Source organism: Mytilus californianus, unplaced genomic scaffold (assembly GCF_021869535.1).
Source record: "Mytilus californianus isolate M0D057914Y unplaced genomic scaffold, xbMytCali1.0.p SCAF_1, whole genome shotgun sequence".
NCBI classification, from domain to species: Eukaryota; Metazoa; Mollusca; class Bivalvia; order Mytilida; family Mytilidae; genus Mytilus; species Mytilus californianus.
This window is the reverse complement of record NW_026262581.1, coordinates 59,163,534-59,189,715: the sequence shown is the minus strand read 5'-3', so window position 1 is coordinate 59,189,715 and position 26,182 is coordinate 59,163,534. Positions and strand designations below refer to the sequence as shown.

The 26,182-nt window shown below is 32.1% G+C and overlaps 1 protein-coding gene across 1 annotated transcript; it reads left to right on the top strand.

The window, feature by feature from the left end:
• Positions 1–580: 580 nt before the first annotated feature.
• Positions 581–22,815, top strand: LOC127705246 (uncharacterized). The gene is made up of 6 exons (XM_052209592.1): positions 581–735; positions 3,849–3,971; positions 8,611–8,663; positions 9,353–9,518; positions 12,696–12,798; positions 22,466–22,815. The coding sequence occupies exons 1-6, from the start codon at positions 680–682 to the stop codon at positions 22,649–22,651; spliced, it is 687 nt and encodes a 228-aa protein (XP_052065552.1). The 5' UTR covers positions 581–679; the 3' UTR covers positions 22,652–22,815.
• Positions 22,816–26,182: the final 3,367 nt, after the last annotated feature.

The window sequence follows — 26,182 nt, the reverse complement described above, 5'->3', positions numbered from 1 at the left end:
TGGATTTGCAAGTAGTTATCCGTAATATATAAAAATATGCGTACATATTTTCGTTCTCTATATTTGTGAAATTAAATTCAAATAGATTTTTTAAAATGATAATGCTACGTCAATTGAAATCTAAGACCTCACTGAAACCTTTTTTTTTTATAGCTGAAGTAAATTTAGAAAATATTTTAAAAAAAATGAGAATATTAACAAATAAGGTGCAGACAAGTGATTAGAGGGACACTATTGGTATCCTTCTATACACACAATTGCACTGATAGTTCCCTTAGTCTAGGTACACCAAATCTCATATGGTATTGCATATGTTAGAAAAATGGTGCTTCCAGATTCATGTGTGCTTTGTTTAAATACTGGAAATCAAAATTTAAAGGGTGGATAGTTTGTATCCTCCCAATGATACATGTAGGCAGTATTTAATGGATTCAAATGGTTTACTTTTATAAATTTTGACTTGGATGGAGAGTTGTCTCATTGGCACTCATACCACATCTTCTTATATCTATCTATGCACACGTTACCAATTTATCAAAAGATTTATTGTTAGTCAAATAATGCATATTCATACAACGAGATTGACCAACTGAATATCTGATACATATACATATTATCTAGTGACGTTAATACAGTCGATACTGCAACGAATGTTAGTCTTGCTATTAGGTCAGGAGACATGCAGTTCATTCCTTTAGAGTTTGCTTTTTTTGGTTTGGTATTCGTTTTATACAGGTGAGTTAATCATCATCACTTGATTGCAACGCATATACTTTTATTACATTAATTAAATTAATGAAATGGACTACCCTCAATTGTTTTGTTATTTTTTAACCCTTTGTTCTACTTCTATATTAGTAGTTATACTATGCATATTATTGAGATGTTTATGAATTTGTTATTTCTTTTTAACGGAGAGACAAGATTGCTGAATAAAGACAATATTACTACATACTTTTACCAGTAGTTGTGCTCATACAAAACACTATCATACCTGCACTATTTCAGCTCGCTATCTAATGTAATGATGTGAAATCGATAATTTCAGTTGAAAGAGATGTACGCCCTTTTGGGCGGATGAGAAAGATTCCATAAATCAAACGTGCAAGTAGGATAATATTATATAAGTAAATTAAAGTACATGTATGTATGCTCTTTGTGCTTTTTTAAAATTTAAAATGTGAATTCTGCTTATATCAATGACAGTAAAATTATAAAATCTTTCGTATAAATTTCAAAGGAAAGCAAAAGCAGGAAAAAGGTAAAATTTAAAGTTAAAAACATCAATAAAGTTAAAAATGCTACATGTTGAGAAACATAAGTGGTACCAATTTTACTGCACCAGATTTCGATATTGAACATGCAACTTTATCCTGATGTCGTGAGCTGTTACAGATGATGATAGTCTTGCGTGCCTACATTGTCAGATTATATTACACATTGCGATTTGATTTTATTTCTCTAAAAATTCGAATTTCTTCTAAGATAAAATGTTTTAATTATTGCATGATTTGTTTTGATAATAATAATAAAAATAATTAAATGAGATCACACTTGTACGACTATTTCAGAAAAAAAAGAAGAAAAGAAAGATCGATTTACTTTTGACTACTTTTCAGAATTGATTATTACAAAACTTCCCTATGAAACTTTCTTTAAAGCACAATATTGAAATATTTACTCACTAAATTTATTTATCATCTATATTTTCTCTTTGTCTTTGGGGGAATGTGCACACGAAGTTGAACTTGTTTAACCTTCCACATGTTGTGTTTATACAGGCTCTAAACATGTATAGGGGTTAAACAAATTTTACGGGTGCCCAACCCCCTTGCCTATCGAGGCCCTATGTTTTAAAGGTAAAACGCACAATACAAACTTCACAGTCCAACAGTTGAGGAAATTATTATCAACATATTTGAAAACAAAGCACTTTTAAAAAAAAAATACTGCATAACTTCCGTTACTTTTATAGTAGTGCGTTAACTGAATAGTTTTTCTTAGTCATTGCACTATCCAATCCCGCCATTGACCGCTTCTCATATGAAAAGCAATTGCCAACGCTCAGTACAAAGATATTGACAAATACAAGGCTTACATATGTTAAAATGAGCATGGAATGGCAGAATTATATCTTAAATAAAATAAAATGTTTTATCTCTGATAAATAGGCAAGACCCTAAAATTATTGTTTAAGGGAGAACATGTCCTCGTTTTTCCCTCCCTTTTCTAACGACCCTGCCCAGTGTATTTAAAAATAGAAGAAGACATTCACATCTGGTTTTAAACATGTTTCTAAGAGTTTCATGGTTTTTTATATTGTTTTGAAAATATTTTCAGATGGACGCATTTTCTTTTTTTTTCATTTCAATCTAACCAAATTATTTGTTTTATTACAAAGTCGAAGCAGAATACCTTTTCAATTATCAAAAAGTAAAAGGTGTGTACATTCCTATAAATATAGTACTATAAATTTGTTTTAATATGACATTTGACAGGACTTAAACACCTTATTTTTAATGGTATAAACATAATCCTTAGAATATCTTTTAAACATAGGGTTTACAGGGGTGGATCCAGGGTTAGAAGAAGGGAGCGTAATTGTCCGATATGAGAAAAAATACTGGCGAGTGCAGCGAGGCGAATTTTGTAATCAAAGGAAATATGGTCACTTAGTTTTTCTTCCGACCGGCAGTAAAAACCCTTGCCAAAGTAGGGGCGTCCGTTTGGCTGTGCGGGATGTACAAGTACGTAGCCACATCCGGTCAGAATGGAGACGTTAAATTTATTATTAATTTGTTTTCGTCCTTGACATGCATGAACTTTTTGCCACTGGACGTTAAGCAACCAACAATCAATTAATCAATTAATCATTCGCTATTAACACACCATCTTGAAATTATTACGTAACAAAAGTAAGTTCTGATTGGTCTATTGACAATGTTGATTACATTCTATTGGTTTAAATGGGTTATAGAATTGTGAATACCTAATGGAAAGTAGAAGATAAATTACAATAGTATAAAATTATGGTTTTTCTAGACAAGGGTACGCGCATAAGGTGGGGCGGGAGGGGGGTGGGGTGGGTGTGGTGGTATTTGGTTGGGGGGCTCTTTATATATATAGTTTAGAATGTCAAATATATAAATGGGGTGCAATTACACGGAGGCAATATCTGGGAAATATTAATTGATGGGTTTATGATTTTCCTATGAAATATTTGTATGGGTAGGGATTTTCGAATAATTCAATACATGAATTGGGGTGGATTTTAAACCTCGGTCGGACATCTGTACCCATATTTTTAATATTAGTTCACAAATTGAATCTTCTCTGCATATATATCAGGATAGCGATATAGGGTCATCCAAGGAATCTCTAATCCGAAAAAATACTCTTTTTATAAAACAAAAACAAATTATATCCCATTAAATTGTTCACTTATTACATTTTGAAAGACTAGTAGCTTTATCTCGTCAGTTTATATTTCTAACTATTTATATATCATAGATCCATTAAAAAATGGATAAGGCAAGTTCAAGCGTATTATAGAAAACAATAGAACACTTTTCGCACAGCCTTTATTTCAGTGGTACAGGTATACGTACGCATTAGTGCAACATAAAAAAAATAAATTTGATAAAGTCACAATACGATTGTGTCACCAAGACTACTACCCTATTTTCTAAAAAAAAATCCGTTTGATAAGAGGATACTATTTTTTATCAGTCCTAATATCATATGGATTTCTTTTTTCGTAAACTTATGAGACCAAAACGTACATCATACGTTTAAAAAAATGTCGACAAAAATGGTGATTATCATAATGCTAATACTCTTTATTTTAGTGAAGGACGATGTACAGGGAATTACAGGATTAGTTTTCCCTGTTACAGAACACAACAGCAGAGAATAACACACTATCGTGCATGTGGTTGGCTTTGGCGAAAAAGATGCCAGAGACATGTGACGTAAGTATATAGTGCAGCTATAATATCAAGTAATTCAGTGCAATGCACATAAATTATAATTCTTCAAATCTATTGAGAAATTTAATACGGCAAATACAAAGTACACTAAAAAAGTCGTGGCTAAATTTTATCAGGGTATATTTGCTCGTTTGAGATATTCAATTGTTAAATAATACTAAAGTCACATCAGTTTTTTCCATGATTCATTGACATATTCCAAACCAATAACTCGTTCATCTTTCTTAAAACTCGGATAATCCAGGTTTGTTCCAACATTATAAAATCCGGTATATAAAAAGGAATGTAGAAAAAAAGTCACAGAAAACAAAGTCACAATAATAAAAAAAGAAGAAGTAAATCTGGTATATATATTAAATTTTTGAGTATCCATATTTTCTAAATAGATTTTTATTAAGATGTAGGCAGAAACATATAACTGTATTATATGACTCTAATGTATAGAACAAGTCACAGGGAAACTATTTGAAATTATATGTAGTTAATATCAACTGAATAATAATTGAATGATAATTCTCATGAGTTTTTAATTGTATTTAGAATGATGAAACAATACTTGTATAAAATAGAAATAAACTAAAAAAATGCAAATTTGCTGGTGATAAAACTTGAGCAGTAAAAATAAACCTAATCTCCTTTCTCTTTGAGTCTTTCACTCTTACCTTTTTATTTAATGCCTCTCCATTTAAAACAATGCTTAATGTAATGAATCAATAAACCATATTTCTTTCTTTTCTCTTTTTTAATGCAACATCCTGTTTTGGAAATCTAAATTTTGTTTATGACTTATAATCTCAACTCTAATTATAAGTATTACCTACTATAGTATTTTTATTTCATATCTGCGTTACAATAAAAATTCGTATTCAGTTAATATACTATATGCTTTTTTTTTACATAGAAATTGTATTCTAAAATTAAGGCAACATTAGTTACCCGATGTTCAAATCTCGTAATTCGATTAAGGAGAGACATTTAACAGATACTTTACATTATGTTATGATATATTTGTTTTGTTAAATAATTGTTTGTGTTATTGTGCTACGGTCAATTTTGCATTCTTGTCTCATTTTTGCTTATGCATTTTGTCTATAGAGTGTCTGTATGCCAATTTGTTTTTCTTTGTTGAAATAGTTATTTGTTTTTATTGTGATTAGAATATATTACAATGTGTACTGCTGTACCCCAATTTTTGACATCTTTACCTATTATGTCTTTTTGTTTTGCGCACACGTTGTTGTCAATATAATGGTATTCTATGCAACTGTCATACAAGTGAGAGGTTTAGCTAGCTATAAAACCAGGTTTAAATCCACCATTTTCTACATAAGGAAATGCCTGTACCAAGTCAGGAATATGACAGTTGTTTTCCATTGAATTTTCCTTGGAGTTCGAAATTTTTGTTATTTTACTTTTGATTATTGAAAAAGTACTCTGTGTCAAATTGGGAGTTAAAAAAAAAGTGTTAAATGATAATTGATGAAAAATAAAAACACATTGATCTTGTTTCTGTATGTTATTGAAAATGAACTAGTATGTTCTTATTATAGCCGAAACAAAAGTTAATACCAAAAAAAAAAAAACCCATAATTATGAATAGTTTAAAAAAAATAATTATTCATTTCAATCAAAATGATATTTGTATCATACCAAAACGGCATATGCGAAAAGCAATAAAATATTTTAATATATTTTTTTCAATCTAAATTTATAACACAATTTAAGATATTTCTAGACAAATTCAGGATGTCAACAGGGAGCTATAAAACGAGGAGTTTCAAGTGGACAAGTTGAAATCATCCCATCGAAAATTTTACGGACGCAATCACGAGTTGGTTGACCGTTACGGAATACCTGTTTCGTTTCGCAGATGACGATGTTTCAAATGTCGTAACCATAATCTTGTTCTTTTTTCCTCGAATGTAACCTACCGAAGTAGACTTGTCACCGGGTACTTGCAACACGACGGGTGCCACATGTCGAGCAGGATATCTGCTAACCCTTCCAAAGCACTTGAGATCACCATCGTTTTTTGTTGGGTTCGTGTTTATTTAGTCTTTAGTTTTCTATGTTGTGTTTTGTGTACTGATGTTTGTCTTTTTGTCGTTTTTCGTATTTTTGCCATTAAATTGTCAGTTTTTTCGAATAATACATTTGAATATTCCTTTGGTATCTTTCGCTTCTCTTTCTATGATCTGTTAAGACATATCTATAATGTTACAAAAAAATCAAAATGTTATGGATATGTTGGGACAAAATCAGAATATTAAGAATCTTTTAAACAAAGGGACATTAGCTGTCAAATTTAGCTTCACCGATTTGATTCAAATTTTGACATTTAATTTATAACATACTAAAACGTATATCCAAATTACAAAAAATCGAGAATAAACAATAAACAATGCATGGACTCGATAATATGTATCAGCATTTCGTGTGTATTTTAGTGTAGACGCCATCAATTAACCATTGATATGACCCCTAAGGACTACCGACAGTCATATAATCCGATATAAACATAAACATCGATATAAAAAGATAGCGAGCACGTGCAATTTGATTTTTCTAGGTCTGTTTGATTTCATGGTATTGGTTAAAAGAATATGCTAATCATCGTTTTATCTGTATAAGAATCATTCCTTTGTGGATCGCATCAGTCAACGAAACGGTTCACCCTTGTTTCTCTTTCTATGTTGACATTCTTTTCTTTTTCATAACTGAACACGCCTAGTACATTCGTAACCCATCTCCAGCTAAGGGGTTAAATTGAAGGTCACATGAATACGAATTCAAATGAGGTTAAATTATTCACTTGCAAGTCAATAACACCTCAGCGATGATTTTAATCTTTTTTACTTTTTTGCTAGACTTGCATTTGTCATACGATTAAAAAATATCAAATAGTAAATTTCAAATCAAGGAACACATCAAAAACTGTTCGTACTATTCATCGCTTGTAGGGATATTGTTACTTATTGATAAATGTCAAATATCATTAATGAAAAAATGAGAAGATACCAAGGTGACAATGAAAACCTATCAGTCAAAGTCAACATCAGTCTTGAGAAAACAAAAAAGACGAACAAACCAATAGTCCATAAAACACTACACAAGGATACAAACAAAAACCTAGGGTGGATTCAGGTCATACAGAAGAATCATCGACTCCTACTCCATCAATGACACCGCCCTGTTACCCCAGAACAACTACGTTGGTAAGTACCTCGGTACTGGCATGCGCATATAGATAATGTTACATTAGAATTTGCTGTTATAAATTTGGAATCGATCTAAAATGAAGGAATATATCTCGATCATGCAAAGTTCTGTTTGACTTGTCCGAATTAGGCTATACTTTAGATCCTTTTTGGTTTGATCAGCTCTTCAACGTTTTAAATAGATTTTTTATTTTCAAATATTCGGCCTCTATACAAAAATTATACAAAAGCAGTTCGGTAAATTTCTTTCGCCTAACCATACGACAACACCAAATAACCAACGATCAATCAAAAGCCTTTGATGCATCTTAATGATTTAACCCTTAACATGACCGAAAGTTTGAAATAAATACATGTTTTCGATGACAAATTAAATGATAAACTAGCACATAAATACAACACTGAAAACTTAAACTGAAAAGAAAACACAAACCCGTTTAAAACAAAAAAGAGGGTGCTTTGGAAGGAAAAGCAGTTCTTCATGTGTCCAAATTGTATTTATTTTAATATTTTTTTTCAAATTGCATTCCCTGTTTAATTTATCCAGTTGCACTTCCATGCCAGATTGAGATAATACTACATATGCTTTAGTCACCAAAATAAAAAAAAAGATTTGCATTTTGAAATTTAAATGTATGTGAAGAAAAAGGTATCTGGTCATTAGTTCCAAAAAGATTGAAGTCCCCGTTTCATCAGCATAGGGGATATGTGAGATATTAAACAGCGATAATTTCAAAAATTTGTTGAGAATTAACCATGTAACTATCATTCATCTTGTAATGGCAACGTTAAACCTTGTGACGTAATAATATGAGTGTTCTTCCTTATTACATTTTTTAACTGCCTTTATGTAAGAATATAATCAGATAGTGACATTGCAATAATTGAAATAAGCGCTGGAATATAGTTCTATCGGATATATATATAGAAACAGATGGCTTTGATAGAAAGTAATTTACAATATAAGAATCAGAAGTTGACAGTAGGAAAATGAACTTATGAGTTTGTCATAGAACATAGTGTATTTATTTTTTACTGCAGTGCAAATTCCAAGAAAACGATCTAGATACGAAAAGGGTCTTTTTCCCACCGTAGTATTTTTCATTTCAAGTTCATACAGAGACATGCAATGTCATCAATCACTGGGAAAGGAAAGCAAAATGACATAATTAACTATATATCTGAAATCAAAACTAGATGAGTATGTTGGATATATTCTTGTTGTGTTTAATGATCTTTTTTTTTTATTGATTCTGTTAAATATGAGTGCAAAAACAATCCGACTTATAAAGAAGCACAATTGGTAACATCGGGAATATAACTTTGTATTCGTATTGTGCAAACCAAAAACGTAAGCTTGCATTATTTTTGTAAACAGCGAATATAGTGCTTTCATATTTCAGCTACATCAACAAATATACCAAGAGTACTTGCTACAAATTGCAATCGTGTCCAAGTAAGTTAAAGATATTTTTTCACTGCATTGGATTATCGTACGAATCAATGGCCTGTCTATCTTTCTCCATATGTTATTCTTAAATGTTATAGTGAACTGTGTATCATTGCTATACTTTGTTATTTTTTGTGCATTTAATAGTATTATGTGTGTGAGAACGGTTTAAAAAAGAAGTCACATGAAAACAAACGATAACATAAAAAATGAAAATATATCCGATGAGAAAAGAAAAAAAAAATAGTCTTCAATCTTTTTTTGATGTTTTTGATAAATAACAATACAACGATTAATAAATCTAAAAGAGGAGATATGATAAAAGCCATAATATGGCATCTGAAAATGTATAAATAGTATAATTGTTCAAGACTTTCAAAATTATATTAATTTCATTGATAATTTGAAAGGTTATTATAGGTTACTATTATAATCTAGATATTTTTGTGCAAAACGATTACTTGTGATGTCAAAATGACATTTACATAGTTTTCGGACAAAATATTGCTATTAAATGGATAAAAATACTGGATTTAACAATCAACCCAGTTACAGTAATGTAAACGTTCAATTCCACCGACCGTGGTGATTCCGAACCTACTATCGAAATCAGAATCTCGGAGCTCAACTATATAAAATGATAAAAAAAAAAAAAAACAAAGAACAATAAAAATAATCTTTTGTGTTTCATTCAGATGAATGCGGAACTGAAGTTAAAGAACTTGCTTGCAAAATTTCAAGGCTACACACAAGAGGAACAATAAAACTGGCGTCTGGTCATCCATCTAAAGTGCAAGATAATGCTTTTGCTATAAATAATATCGAAGACTCATGCAATGGGGGAAAAGCTAAAAGATCATCGTAAGTAGTGGGGTTTCATTGATGGGGATGAAAATCCCTTGCATGTACATTGAATTTCTTAAGTCTTCTAATTTTTCTTCGTTGTTGTTATTATCCAAATACCTCAAATTTAAAATCCTTCTTTCTATCTTTATTACTTATTCTTAACCATCAAATTTTCTTCTAGCTAATAAGCATCATTTATATGCTTTTGGCCTTTTGTCAAGTTAAAATTATTGTCTGATTGGTTGTCAGGGAAATTTCCGAAGGTTCATCACTAAAAAAATATATTTGACTATTTTGTGAAAGGGAAGAAATCTTACATAGATACAAAGATTTGGTTAAGATTGGCTGTAGAATTATTATCAAAAACGGGATATCACATCCTAATTTTTTACGGTGGTGTTTTTTAAACTATAATATTTAGCCCGTAAATTTAGATACGATCCATGAAAAATTCACTGATTTAAATAAACATATTTTTAAAGGTTATCAATTTAACACCATAGCAAAATCTTTCAAATATTGTTTTTTTCGATATTAGTCAGTTTATTTTCGACTTGTGAGTTTGAATGTCCCTTTGGTATCCTTCGCCTCTCTTTTAACATTGATTTTGTTTTTGAAAAATTAAAACATAACTAAATATATATATATATATTTACAGTTATGAAAACTCATGATCTTACATCTTGTCAGTGCTGTTTACTTCTATTTTGACATTGTACAAGGTCATGCATTTATCAGACTGTTTATGACGTCTTTACACTAAATCCGTTGGAAGTGTACTTATTAATACTTAATTTGTGGAAGAACATGGATTATTCAACAATTGTATTTGGCTTTGAACTAGCTTTAAGTATGAACTAGCTTTCAGTAACTGCGAGTACTCTTATATCTGACTATACGGTATTGGTTTTTCTCAAAGTTGTAGGCCGTACAGTAACCAAAACTGGTTATATTTTCGTCATTTGAACTCTGGTAGATAGTTGTATAATTGACAATCATACCTTTTATATAAAAATCTGCAAAGATCGAAGATTACTGACCCTTTACAACATGCACAAAAGGATTTTTTTCAAAGTTATACCTTTTTAAGAGCCAAAAGTAAAGTCTGTCGTCAAGGGTTTCTGACAAAAAATTAATGGTGTGCACGTTAACGATGTACCCGAATTTTCTTTTTCTAGTACATTTTCATGAAAAAATAATTAATACGCCCAAATCTTGACTTAAAAATTAATGGAAAATAAAAGAAAAAAAATACAAGTAAGAAATACACTTAAATTTTAACCTTTTTTTGTTTTTTTGTTTGTTTTGTTATTGAAACACGCCTACTCTGTTGTGATGACTCATTACGCACTTATTTTACTTGCCCATTCAGTTTGATATTAAGTGCTGTGAATATTTTATGTTTTTGTATCAATATGTAGCCTTCAAGTTAAAGGGGCATTAGCTGTCCAATTCGTGTTCACCGATTTGACTCAAATTCTAATATTTGATTTATAACATACTAAAACGTATATCCAAATTACAAAAAGCATAAAATAAACAATTAACAATGCATGGACTTGATAATATGTATCGAACTTTTGTGTGTATTTTTGTCTAGATGTCATCAAATTACCATCGAGATGACCTCCGAAGACTGTCGACGGTCATATAATCCTATATAACCATAAATATAAATAGATAGCGACCACGTGTAATTGGATTTTTCTAGGTCTGTTTTATTTCATATTGGTTGTTAAAAAGTATGTTTACCATCGTTTTTACCTGTATAAGAATGATTTTTTTGTAGATTGAATCAGTCAACCAAATGGTTCATCCTTGTTTCACTTTCAATGTTGACATTCTTTTCCTTTTAATAGCTGAATACATGCGTAACCCATCTCCAATTAAGGGGTTAAATTGAAGGTCATATCAATACGGATTCAATGAGGTCGAATTATTCACTTGCAAGTGAATAATTCATCAACGATGTTTCTCGTCTTATTTTGACAAAACTTAACCAAATTGGATGCTCAAAACGAATTATTATTCCACTTTCATTAATGATTGCACCAAAAAAAAAAAAAAATTTTTTATATCTCGTAGCCAATGTCACTTTAATATGTAAAAATAATGGAATCTGAAACGAGATGATAATTCATATGATAATATTTGGTTTTTTTTATACGGTTTTTGAACAAAACAGTCAACTAAAACACATCTGAACGTAAAGATGTATCCGACTTTCTATTTGCGATAAGATTATTGCCCATTTTTATGATTTTAATCAAAAGGTCAATTTATTATCTTTCTTTTGATTTTTTCAGTGAAATTAATGCAGTCTTTGAACTTACCATCGTTTCTTTTTAATTGAAAAAAAAATATCTCGTAGCTCCATACTATAATTTGAGTATAAATAAGTATATAAGATGCAAACAATCTTTACTTATACACCTACATTAATAATTTTAAAGGCCATAGAAAACAATCGAAATATACAAACTTGGCCATATTTACCTTCTGTGATCGAGATGTGTATTTCTTTTGTTTAATATCAACTGGATATCCACCCTGTTATGTGTCGTATCTCACTTTCTTCTCCGATCTGTTGGATTACCGAAAAAATCTGCAGTTCAATTGAATTATTTACCATATTCATACATTATATCTCGCCAAGTTATATAACAAATATGTTGATCTGTACCGTTGTTGATTAAATGTTCGTGTTTTGGTTTTTCTATAATGATATTGTCGGACAAATTATTTGAAATTTGTTTGATTCGTTCCATTCCGTTACTCGTTGTTGTTTGTTTTTGTTGATATCACCACTCATCTTGTTCTTCAATCACAGGAGTAGTGTGATCAACATCAATCAACGGATTTCAAACGTAGGGACCGTCTGAAACTTCTAGTAAGTTGTGAGATTTTGCTCGATTTTGAATACCTTGATTTAGATATGAAGAACAGCAATACAAGTAGTGTTCCTTTGCTTTTGATTTTGTCAAATTTGTGTGATGAAGTAATACACCATATCCCTTTTTTTCCATTGCGTCGTCCTACAAACCGCTTTTCAGATCATACAAATCGAAGTAATATACATGGATAATATCAATCACAGTTATATGATTTATTTTGTTATATACGTTTTCAAATTATGCGTATAAGTTTGAAGAAGAAAGCCAAAAATGAGTTAAAATGTGTTTGCTTTTGTAGCTATGATTGTAAAAATGGACATTGGGCGCCTGGTGACTCTGTCTGCCTAAATCCAATTCTGCTAAGATATATTTACAACATAGGTAGCAGAGGAAATGTTAAAGTGAGTATCAAACAAAAGAAAATATTGGATAAACGTCCATTGACTCAGCTTTTCAACAACACAAACACAAATACGTCTTTTAACGAATGATTATACTTCCGCTCTAAAGAAGTGGATATACTGGTTTACGTTTGTCTGTGTTTTCCATAAAATTTTAATCTCTCTTTTTACAGGAAATGCACATCAGAGCTTCTTTAAATTTGGTATCAAGCGTTATGGGACATTGCTATACTATGGATTTCAGATTCATCGCCCTTCAACTTCCTGTTTACCGAATTCTTCAATATTCTTACACATAATGGCTATATATGAAAGTTTTGTCGCATTTTCATCAAGATCTATAAAACAAAGGTTTTTAAAATTTATCATCAAGCTTCATGTGAGCATGCTATACCATGCATGTGATGCTTTTTTTTTTTACATTAGCTACTCATTGAATTCCTGTTTACCGAATACAAATTGCGGGGATAACATAAGTGAGCATAGCTCACAGTTCAAGTCATTTTAAACATTAATGAGATAAGAGAGCATAGATAAATTCACAAAAAAAAACCTAAAATGCCTAGGAACAGTAACAAAAGGTATATACTAGTATAAACTTGACTAAGTTATGGCAGATTGATTTAACAAATCGTTTTATGCATTGATTAGCTCAAGGTTCAAGAGTTTAAGATGTTTATATATATAAATGCATTTGTTGTACAAGTCTATAAATCTAAGATTTGTTTTAAGATATTGTTTACAAATAGATTCATCGAATATGGATTAAGATATTCGTTAACTAATCAATTTTCTAAATATACTGCCGAAATTTACACAAAGAAACTTACTTTAAATGAACCAAATATAAACGGTAATAACTGTCTTTTCCTAGATCTGGATATTTCAATTTTACACGGGAAACTCTACACTAAAATTTACGACAAAAGGGACGATTGTTCGTTCCCCATTGTTAATTTTCCTTTTTTGGACGGTGATGTTCCTTTGGCACCATCTTACGGTGTTTATATATCACAATTTGTTCGCTATTTAGATGTGATCCGGATAAACTTTTCGACACTTTAAATAAACTTATTCTTAAAGGTTACCAATTCAACACTATAACCTAGATCTTTGAATATTGTTTTTATTGGTATTAATATTAATTTTGTTATCAGTAAATTAAGATCAAACTAAATATTATTTTTTATGAACATTCTTGGCTCTACAATCTGTTTTTATAGTGTATTCTTATGTCGTACTGTTACACAACTGTCCCAGGTTAGGGGGAGTGTTGGTGCACCTTCAAACTAGTTTAATCCCGTCGCATTCTGTACGTGCCTGTCCCGAGTCAGGAGCCTGTAATTCGGTGGTTGTCGTTTGTTGCTGTATATCATATTTGTTTGTCGTTCATTAATTTGTTTATAAATCAGGCCGTTAGTTTTTCTCGTTTGAATCGTTTTACATTTCGGGGCCTCTTACGTCAAGTATGTACCGACCTACTTTAAAATGAGAATTACCACAGGGAATAAAAGCCGTACAGTTGATTCGGGACTTTGCTGCGTAGTGAATAATGGCAAATAGATTAAACGTCCAAATATTTATATTCAAAGGCTAATATTTAAGTAAAAATAAGTATTTAATGTTCATGAAAACAAAGTAGACTGTTTCCTGGCAAGCATATTAGTGTTCTATTTCTTATTTACATGAACACCAATCATGTATTTTATACAAGAAAAAATCATAAAACGCACGGTCACATTTAGTTTTCGACTGCATCAACCATGCTTTAGGTAGCAATATATAAAGTCAGTAAAAAAAAAAATTTGCCCTCATAAGTTTTACCATCCCTTTTTCTTTGCTTTCTTACAAATTAAGCTTACTGTTTGTGTCATAAGTGTGCATCAGTATCTTCCGTAGATTTGATTTCCGGTAGTTCAAATAGTTAAATATAATTTCTTTTTGATGTATCCATGGCAACAATCTGTATTTATTTGTTGTAAAATATTGCAAAAAGGGGTGCGAAGATGTCATATATCTCCCCAAGTTTTGGCCAAAAGTAAAATATTTCAATCCCTTAAAATGATACCTTTTTAAAAACTGGTACCATAAATCTATCATCAGATCAAATAAAAATTATATGTCTTTCGTCTAATTTTTTCGTAAAATCGTGTCAAAAAGTTCGTGTGAAATAAAATGTTTGTAATTATAAATATTACAATAATTTCAGGACCAATGGCCGGGCTGTATATAAAAATACAGACAGTCAGCCAGAAAATAGTCAATATAACATGTAAACTAATTTTGATGTTCCTATAAACCCACTTTGAAAGCTTAATTAGTCATCAGCTGTATAAAAACTAATTTTATTGCACAATAACTTTCATATTTTAAAAATCCACCGGGGCCAAAAAGAGGAACTACACTCGCAACTGTGTATTGCTACCTTAATAGTAATTTTTTTTCCTTCAAATTCCTCCTTTTGATCAATTATCTGTGTTTTGAGAGCTAAAACGGGTAAAATGGCCTTTTTCAAAATTGGTTGAGTAATAAGTATTTTATAAAGGATAGCAGTTGACACTGAAATGCCATAAAAACTGATTTAAAGAAAAGTGCCAAGTCAAAGTGTAAACGCTCATATCTGCCTCAATATTTAGTTAGTTTTTAAAAAATTTACCTCTTGTTTCTTTTTTCTAATATTGGAAATTTTAATAAGATGCAAAATTGTACAAAATTAAGCAATATAAAGCACAAAAATGTATTTTTTTTAATGTCTATTGCATACCAAATGTTTGATTAAGGAACTTGGCAAGAGGGAATCAATTTCTAACAGCAAAAACAACTATACATTTAGTTTATGCCAAAACGTAACATGACACCTTGCTAGAAATAATAATTTGTTGTTTTCGCATGAAAAAATACAAAGCGTTTAATACTAAGGGTATTACATACAGCGCAATCCTTCGGTAGCGAAGTTTAAGCCAATATAGTACAAATATAAGCTTTGTGTCAAAATGTATATCTTTTGTTGCTAAGGACAATTAATAATAAAATTGACATGTATTGTCATTCTAAAACACTTTAATTCCCTCAGAAATTGATTTAGAATCTAAAAATCAATACATTTGTGGTATGAATAGATTTTAATAATGGAATTCTGTAAGCCATAAGGTAGCAGTATACAGTTAGGAAAAAAAAATCAAAATTTGCCCTCATAAATTTTACCATCCCCTTTTCATTGCTTTCTTACAAATTAAGCGTCCTGACCATGACTTTTTTATCTTTTGAATTTGGCTTATGATATTTGGCATGAACGGATATTGCCGCAAAACGGTGTGACGCATATCATCCTCATCTTCATGTGACCTTGACCTTTGACCTAAAGAACAAGTTCCGGATTTTTTGGGGGCCTTTTCAAGCCCGGAATAGAACCTTTTTTTATCCTTTTGACATGTGTCTTTTTTTATTTGACATATGATGGCACCACCTCAAGACGATTTGTCATGCACTGTGGAATATTATCTTTCACCTATATGTTCTTCCAAAAACAAAATGTATTTTTGCCTGCCATTACATGATCTTTTCAGTTCAAATAAGGCTTTTTCAACTCTTTCAATACATTTTAAACAGTTACAAATACATATCAAAATGTCATATACATATGTTTTCAATGAACTAAAGACATAAGAATACTTAGGATTCGCTCCAATCACCACTAGTCATGTTTATTAAATGTTTGGTGACGTTTAAACCACCGTGAAAGCTCAAGTAGTGGGTTTTGTTATCTGTGTGTACATCGCTAGAACAAGAAACAAACTCCTTCTGCTTTACTTTATTTTGATTCAGTTTAAAAACCTGCCATTTTCGTTCATTCCTGCAAAAGGTCATATTTTTCTTTCCAAATTGATTTGCCTTGATTGTCCCAGAGATCTAAATGACTAAGAGCTATTCAGCATCTTTACATTAAGACATCATATATAATCTGGGTTATGTGTAGAGAGTGTCTAGCCTGGTAGGTCTTACATTAGGGTTAAGGTTAACCTCATAAACAGGACTTGGCATTTTACCGAGGACACTTCTGTCAGACACAGCCAAATTCATTTTGGAATTTTCTGGATCGTATACTCATCTTATGTATCATCACTTATAATGCTTTACTTTTAAGACTTTTCAATACTTCAGTCCATTATTTTTCTTCATATATGATATCAATTGTAAGTCTCCTTTATAATCAGGACTAATTGGTTTATTATATACTTAGTAAGTAGTAAATACAGATAAATTGTATGTGTAATATGATCATTGGCAATCGATATCAGTCACGGTTGCAAAGGCTTTATCACACCCTTAAAAGAGGGACGAAAGATACCAGAGGGACAGTCAAACTCATAGATCGAAAACAAACTGACAACGCCATGGCCAAAAATAAAAAGACAAACAGACAAATAATAGTACAGATGACACAACATAGAAAACCAAAGACTAAGCAACACGAACCCTACCAAAGACTGGGGGTGATCTCAGGTGCTCCGGAAGGGTAAGCAGATCCTGCTCCACATGTGGCACCCGTCGTGTTGCTTATGTTATTACAAATCCGGTAAATAGTCTAATTCGGTAAGTCACATTCATGAAAAGGGAGGGTATTGTAGTTACGACATAAGGAACATATCCGATATCATCTGTGAAACGGTTATTCCATAACGGTCAACCAACTCGTGATGGCGTCCGTAAAATTTACGAAGGGGTGACTTCAACTTCACCATTTGGAACTCTTGGTTTAATAGCTTACTTGTGAGCAGCAATCCTCTATCAAGGAAATCATGATAGGAAACACAAGCCCGGGAATATCGTATCAATTGGGAGATATATACTCCGTATGCAGGCGCTGCTGGAATGTTGCTACATAGAAATGGAAAGTTCACAATTGGGAAGCTGAAATCATCTCTTTTGTCGTAAAGTTTTGTTTTCAACCGACCCTCATTGTCAATTTCTAGATGTAAGTCAAGATATGAGGCAGACTTAACTGTATCTGTAGTATCCTTTATCTCTAGTTCGATGGGATAGATTCGTTCAACATAGTCACCAAATTTTGTATTATTTAGTGAGAGAACATCATTTATGACGTCACGTTATCGATATCAGTCACGGTTGCAACGGCTTTATCAAACTCCTAATCTGTATTACGTTATGTCACGTGAAAAACATCTACCAGGAGTATATAATAAAGTGTATATGATATGGCTTTTCAATATCTCACACCATATCAACCCTCAACCAATATAATCCCTCGAGCAGAGCTCTTTGGATTGTATTGGTGTCTCGGGTTGATACGAGTGCGATATTGGAGAAGCCATATGATATTCTCTATCTATTGACATCAAAGGACGAGTTAAGGCAAAGATGTATCATATAATGGTCAATTTCTACTGAATATATTTCACACCAGGTCGTTTTCAAAAAGTTTGTCAATCTCTACAGTATTTATTGTATTATAGCTCTATGCATGTGCTTTAATGTTTTTATAATATCATTTGGCTAATTTTTTTTATATGTAACCAAATTATAAACGCCTGAAGGTAGCACAAAGCCGCTATTTTGACAGATTTGGGAAAACTTTTAGTATTTCTTCAAAAAGTGTAAAAGAAGTACATCGTTAATCAAGTCTAAATTTCTGTTGGAAGTAAAGCTATGTATTGGCTTTCTGATACAATTAATTCATTTTTGTTATCGATGTCCTTCAATACAATGTTTTATAAAAACATGTAAAATTTGCAATTTTTGTATCAAAATGCCTTCAACAGGAACATCTAGCCATGGAAAATATTTTGAGTTTATGAAATATGTCATATTGTTAACAAATGATATGAAGTCTTTGATGTAATAAAAAAAATATTCAATTTCAAGTAGTGTTAGGCACTTTTAGATTTGGTTTTGAGAGTGAAATAAATACAGGGGAAATTGGCCCTACCTTTTCAAAACTAACCCACTGGTCAACGAGGAATATATACTAAGTCTATACAACGAACTCTTAAAAATAAATAATTGCGGCAGTGTCTCTTTGAATTAATTCTGCTTCTCTCACCAACTCCCATTAGCGCCATGTGTCTCTTAGGGCACCAATTTTAGTCCGTATAAAAATAAGGAGATGTGGTATGATTGCTAATGAAACAACTTTCCAGATGGATATAAGCAATTATGGGGGCCACCGTACAGCCTTTAGCAATGAGAAAAACCAATACCGTATAGTCAGCCAAAAAGGCCCCGACATGAAAAATTGTGAAAAAGTTTACCAAAAAAAACAAATATGACAGATTTGAACTATCGACAACCGCTGAATTAGAGGCTCCCGACTCGGGACAGACACATAAAACATGGGACGGGATTACACATGTTTGTGATCGCTCAGCCCTCCCCTTACCTTGACGCATAAATATTTTGCAAATTATCATAAATATCATGCCAATCTTTTGATGTGCAATGCGCTTTGGGGCTTTAAAGATCCCTATCTTTTTTGGGCCGGAACACTAGGTTGAAGTGAAAGATCAGAGCAACTAGAGAGAATAAAAATGGTACATCATTTTGGTTTCCAGATGATTTCTTTTGAACCATACGACCAACCGTCTTCCCACTTAGCTTAAAATATTTTTTGAAAAGACCAAAAACCATATCAATGTTTTGGGTAAGTTGGTCAAAGGTCAACGTCACAGCACCTATGAATAAACATAGGTTGAAAAAATTCCGTTTCGGGATATCTTTACAGCCATTTGGTTTTCCCGTTTGGATGGTTTTACATTAGTAATTTTTGGGGCCCTTTATAGCTTGCTGTTCGGTGTGAGCCAAGACTCCGTGTTGAAGACCGTACTTTGACCTATAATGGTTTACTCTTATAAATTTTGACTTGGATGGAGGGTTGTCTCATTGGCACTCATACCACATTTTCTTATATCTATTTATAAGATAATAACACGACAGGCTATACGCCGCTAAAGGGGGCAAAATTATTCGAGTTACTACAAACTGTGTATTTAAAATCAACCACGCCCACTGACCGTGTATTAAAATTGAAACACGCCCACTGACCTAATATCAAACATACACGGTTTCCACGTGTTCGATTTTAACCAATGATATTCCTAGAAGTGTATATATGTGGTAAGATCATTATATCTATGAACAACAGCAAAAAAAAAACCCACACTTTTTAATTAACAGTTAATTAATTGCAATCTAAGACTATTACAGCAGTGAAATTGAAGAAAATAGAAATAACCCAAAACAACTTTGGAAAAGTTTTAAAAATTTAGGATATCAAAAAGATCCTAAATCAAATCCTAATATAGTATTAAATATTGATGGGCAAAACTGTCACGATAACAAAAAAATATCAAATAATTTTAACATGTTTTTTACAACCATAGCTGCAAAACTGGTAGAAAAACTACCAACTGCAAAGGGTTTATATAGTGCCACTACAAATATTGTTAGATCCTTTTATGTTCAGAGAAGGAAATCAGATATTTTTTTTAACCTAAAGCATGTAACAGAGGAATTTGTGTATAAAGAACTATGCAGTTTAAATATAAGTAAGAGCATGGGCCTAGATGGTATTCCAGCAAGGTTTCTTAAGGATGCAGCCCCAATTCTGAAAATACCCATTACTTTCTTGATAAATTTATCTATCTCTGAAGGTACGGTACCTGACGATCTGAAAATGGCTAAGGTCAAGCACCTATTTAAGAAAAATGACAGACTTAAGCCTGAAAATTACAGGCCTGTTAGCATTTTAAGTATTGTTTCTAAAATTCTAGAAAAAGCTGCCTATTAGCAACTTGAAAAATTTTTGATTTCAAATAATTTATTATTTGAGTTTCAATCAGGATTTAGAAGTTCATATTCAACTGATTCTTGTCTCATTCACTTGATAGATCACATTAAAACTCAAACAGCCAAAGGTCTTTTTACAGGCATAGTCCTATTAGACCTATAGAAGGCATTTGAGACAGTAGATCACAAGATATTATGTGACAAATTAGAAGTAATTGGGGTAGATCTATACCTTGGTTTGAGTCATATTTGACAAACAGAAAACAGGTTGTAAATATAAATGGGGTGATTTCAGAAGTATGTAATATTACATGTGGTGTCCCTCAAGGTAGCTTTCTGGCCTGGGTCCACTATTGTTTTTGATCTATGTCAATGATGTTCAAACTAGCATCGACTCAGATTGTAAAGTTTTGATATATGCAGATGATACTGCAATTTTATTTTTCCATATAGACCCTAGGGCCATCTCTCATAAATTATCCAGAATGCTGGAATCATGCCATGAGTGGTTAACTGACAATAAATTGTCCCTACATTTGGGAAAGACGGAGAGTATAATTTTTGGTCCTGGTCGAAAACTTCGGTCTTTAATACCAGGTGATTTTGCTATCTCCTGTAATGGTATTAATATTGAATCCAAAACTTTTGTAAAATATTTGGGAATAATAATTGATCAGTTTCTAACTGGTGATTTTATTGTCAACTCTATAGTGAAAAAAGTCAATCAAAGGCTTAAATTTTTATATAGAAACAAAGAGTGTCTAAATTTTCAATCTAGGAAAACATTGTGCTCTTCTCTGATTCAATGTCATTTTGACTATGCATGTGCATGCTGGTATGAAGGTATATCAAAACAAATGAAGAATAAACTTCAAGTGGCACAAAATAAGATTGTGAGATTTATTCTGCAATTACATCCCAGAAAGAGTGTGACATATATTATATTTTTAAGAAATTGGGCTTTTTAAATATTAGTAATAGAGTCAAATAACTAAGACTCAATCATGTTTTCACCATTTTTAACAATATATGCCCAAATTATTTACATACTAATTTTGTTAGAAATGAAACAGCTTTCAATACAAGATCTAGTAGTAAAAACTTTTATATACCAGGAATTAAAGGGTATGAATCCACCACTTTCTTTTATAATGGAATAAAAGACTGGAATTCGTTACCAGACATGATTAAAAAGTGCTCTAAAAAATATAATTTTAAAGTACAAGTGAAAAAGTTTTTGATGGATAAATTTAAATCAATCTTTGATAGTGAATTTGTTTTTTTATTAATTATACTTGGGCTTTGACCATTTATCTGTGATAAATTCTAAATGATTTGTGTTTGTATTTCCTATGTGTCAACCCTTGGTGTAAACTGGAAGTATCGTCATAAAAGGACCCCACTGGAAATAAGTTTTAATAACTTTTGTGGGTCATCCTAAGATATTATGCTACAGTGAAAATCTAGTCAATTTAAATTTCACTCATTATTTAATCTAGTCTAATCATATTATCAAAATACCATGAAAATTTTCATAATTTTATTTTTTTAAATTAAAATTTTTAGTAAACATGTAAATCATTTTAGTGTCTATAAACTATGTCTAGTGCTATATCTGTGTCTTTGTAATATATTGTATCTGTCAAATTCATGCCTTTTATCTTGAATAAATATATATATATATATATATAACAATTAACAGTTTCACAAGCTTTAAGGTGAAAAGCATTTCTAACATTTTCATGATGTTTGGTTTAATTTGAACGAACTTATATATGTTCTCATAACCAAGTATGACTTTAAATTATTCCGATTTAAAATATATTTACAGTTCATGAATAAATGGTAAACGTTTCCTTTGAAGGTGAATGAAATTGCTGGTGCATGCCACAGCAAAATTACTTCTTGGCATTATAAAGGCAGAGCTGTAGATATAAGTAAAAGAGGTGTATCCAGAATGAGACAGCAGAACTATATGGATTCGTGTAGGAGATATGGTGGACAATCATTTGATGAAAAATATCATATTCACTGCCAAATAGTAAAATAGAATTTTAAAAAATCGTTTGTATTAATTGTTTAAAAATGGAGTGTAATGAAAAATTTCTTTATTCTCGTAAATTATTTGAAAAATCCAAAAGTTATAAATTGTTAGTTTAGTTATATGTTAATTGTGGTACATGAACCATCAATAAATGCAAAACACGTTAAGAACTTTATTGTTATTTTCATATATTTGTATGTCTGAATAATTATGTTGATCCTGACTTGTGTAGCAAAGGGGATGAATCGCAATCTAAGGCAAACTATAAAGAAAACAACTTGTAATTGAAGGTTGTTACTTATAACTCCACCAGAAGTTACAGTACTTGTTTGTTCGTGTGTTCGTTTGATGCTCCGGAAGTGTAAGCAGTTCCTGCTTCACATATGGCACCCGTCGTGTTGCTCATGTAAGTACAAACCCGGTGATCAGTCTAATTCGGTAGGTCACATTCGGGAAAAAGGGACGGGATTGCAGTTACGACAATTGGAACATATCCGTTGTCATCTGTGAAACGAATATTCCATACCGGTCAACCAACTCGTGATGGCGTCCGTAAAATTTACGAAGGGACGATTTCAACTTCACCACTTGGAACTCTTGGCTAAATAGCTTCCTTGTGAGCAGCAACTCAACTGGGAGATATATACCCGGTATGCAGGTGCTGTTGGAATGTTGCTAAGCAAAGTACATAATTATTTGTGATGTATTCCCCTTTTATTCAGGAACTCTAAAATCTAAACAATACTTCTTCATGAATGTAAAAATTCTTCATTTTGAAAAATTGGTCATTGTTGTCTAAGTACGCATTTGGTGCAGTTAAATTGTTGCCGTTTATGTTCTATAGTGTTATCGAACAAGTTTATTTGTTAATTGTAACTGTTTATTTTGCATAGCATCGAACCGATGAGTGGAGCCTTTTTCAACTGATTCTTATCGTTTGCTCTTTTGTCGTGCTGTTACACCACTGTCCCAGGTTCAAACTCATAAGTCGAAAATAAACTGACAACGCCATTGCAAAAAAAGAAAAAGACCAAAAGACAAACGACAATACACAAAACACAAACCACCCTGAGCAACACGAACCCCAACAAAACACTGGGGGTGACCTCAGGTGCTCCGGAGGGATAAACAGATCCTGCTCCACATGTGGCACCCGTCGTGTTGCTCATGCAAGTACAAACTTGTTGATAAGTCTAATTTGGTAGGTCACATTGGGGGAAAAGAGAACGGAAGTGAGGTTACGACAAATGGAGCATTTCCGTCGTCATCTGTGAAACAGATATTCAATAACGCTCTACTAACTCTACTAACTCGTGATGGCGTCCGTAAAATTCACGAAGGGTAGATTTTAACTTTACCACTTAGAACTCTTGTTGCAATAGCTTCCTTGTGAGCAGCAACCCTCTGTCAAGGAAATCATGATAGGAAATGCAAGCCCCTAAAAATTGTATAAACTGGGAGATATATACTCCATATGCATGCGCTGCTAAAATTTTGCTACATAGAAATAGAAAGTTCACGAAGGTGAAATCATCTTTATTCTCGTAAAGTTTTGTTTCAACCGACCCTAGCCTTATTGTCAATTTCTAGATGTCAGTCGAGATTTGAGGCAGACTTAACTGTATCTGTTGGATCCTTTATCTCAAATTCGATTGGATAGATGCGTTCAACATAGTCACCAAACTTTTAATTGAAATTTTCAGTGAGAGAACATCATCTATATAGCAGAAAGTGAAGTTAAAGGATAATGCTAACTTCTTTTCTTTCTTCCTAAGAAGCTCCTGTATAAAACCTGCCTCATATGAATAAAGAAACAAGTCGGCAAGAAGAGGAGTTGGTTCCCCTGGAAATGCCGATTGTTCGTTGAAAAACACGTCCTCCAAACATAACAAATATGTTGTCAATCAAGAAATCAAGCATCTTTTAGCATCCACATCTGATTCACGCCACCTCTAGAATAGGTAGTTTCACAATAACTTTGAAACCCGGCTTTGATTGCTGATAAAATTAATGTTAATAATTTAGAAAGAGGTTACGTAGAGCACTTGGAAGACAAAGCAATATAACGTTGTTTGTAAAGACACTTATGTAATTTAGGTATCCAAAACAGTGAAGAAAGATCCAGTTCTTCATCTTTGTTTGAAATTCAAAAGAAAAATAGAACAGACCTATGATTATCCAGGATTTTCAACTTGGAAAGTGTCGTGGGGGTATATGTTGAGTTTCCAAGTGAATTGTCAATACCTAATTCATTTATCAAGCAGTTTACGTGATGTGATTTACACACAAAAACGATGCTGTTTGGGGTTTATCTGCGGGGACAATAACATATTTGTCATGGAGGTTGGACAGGTGTTTTGCAACATTTGGGTTTTTAAAGATTGATATAGCACGGGTATTTATAGTCCCGTTCAGTTTTTTTTAATTCTGATTTGTACCAACGACCTCGCAGCCTTAATCCATTCGGAAAGAGTATAGATACGTCTTCTTTCTCGCGTTTAACCGATTACCTGGCATAGTCTTCGACTGAATCCATCAGTATTTTGAAGTTGTGTTCCAACTGATGAATTTAGGTTCGTGATATTTCGAGCTTTCGGATAACACTTTTCTCAGAGAAGTGTTAAAGACAATGTTTAGGTCACCAGTAGTAACATGGCCAGTCGGATTATAAATGAATGGGGAACCAGCACAGGTGCAGTCAGGAGGTATAGACTTCAAGTCAGAAATATTGATATCCTGCAAAATGTGTTTGTAATTGAACATTTTGGTTGCAATTGGTTTGGTATAGGTATAAGAAATGATAGGTACAGACTGATCTTTAAAATATGGAGGTATTTTTGGGTGAACCGATTTATGATGAAGGATATTGCCCAAGTTGATGGCATCGATACCTTTGTTGTTTGTCTTGGATGGCTAGTTGTCTTATTGGCAATCATACCACATCTTCTTATTTTTATATCAAACGTTAAACTAGATAATCAACAAACAAACGCCAGCGTAAGTAAGAACGAACAAGAAACACCCAGAGACAAAATCAAAGAATTCAAAACCCGACAATATTAGTAATACAAATAACCTAACTTATATACCTTAAAATCTACAGAGAGATCAGATGCGCTTGTTATGGTTAAAATCTCTTGTGAAAGTGTCAAATCCGATTGGGGACGATTATCATGATTATTAAACTAAGTTATATAAAGAGATCGGTTACTACTTGGAAACAAATACAATTAAACATACCGGCCTTACAACCCAAAATACAAAAAAAAAGATATGCAGGACAAGAGAGGTTGATGAAATACACAGGTTAAAAACAATCTTTAGGACAGACAAGAAGTGTTAGATGACTAGTTTAAAGGATTCTGGAATACTCAGGTGTCGCATTAGACAGGTTCTACTGTATATGCATTCCATACCGATCAACATATTGGTGGTGGCGGCAATGTAGATCGAATTCTTTTGTTTCTTATTTAGCATATATTTTCTGATCTTCATTTTCGTTACATTATTATTGCTTTTCTCTGGATTTTTTTATGT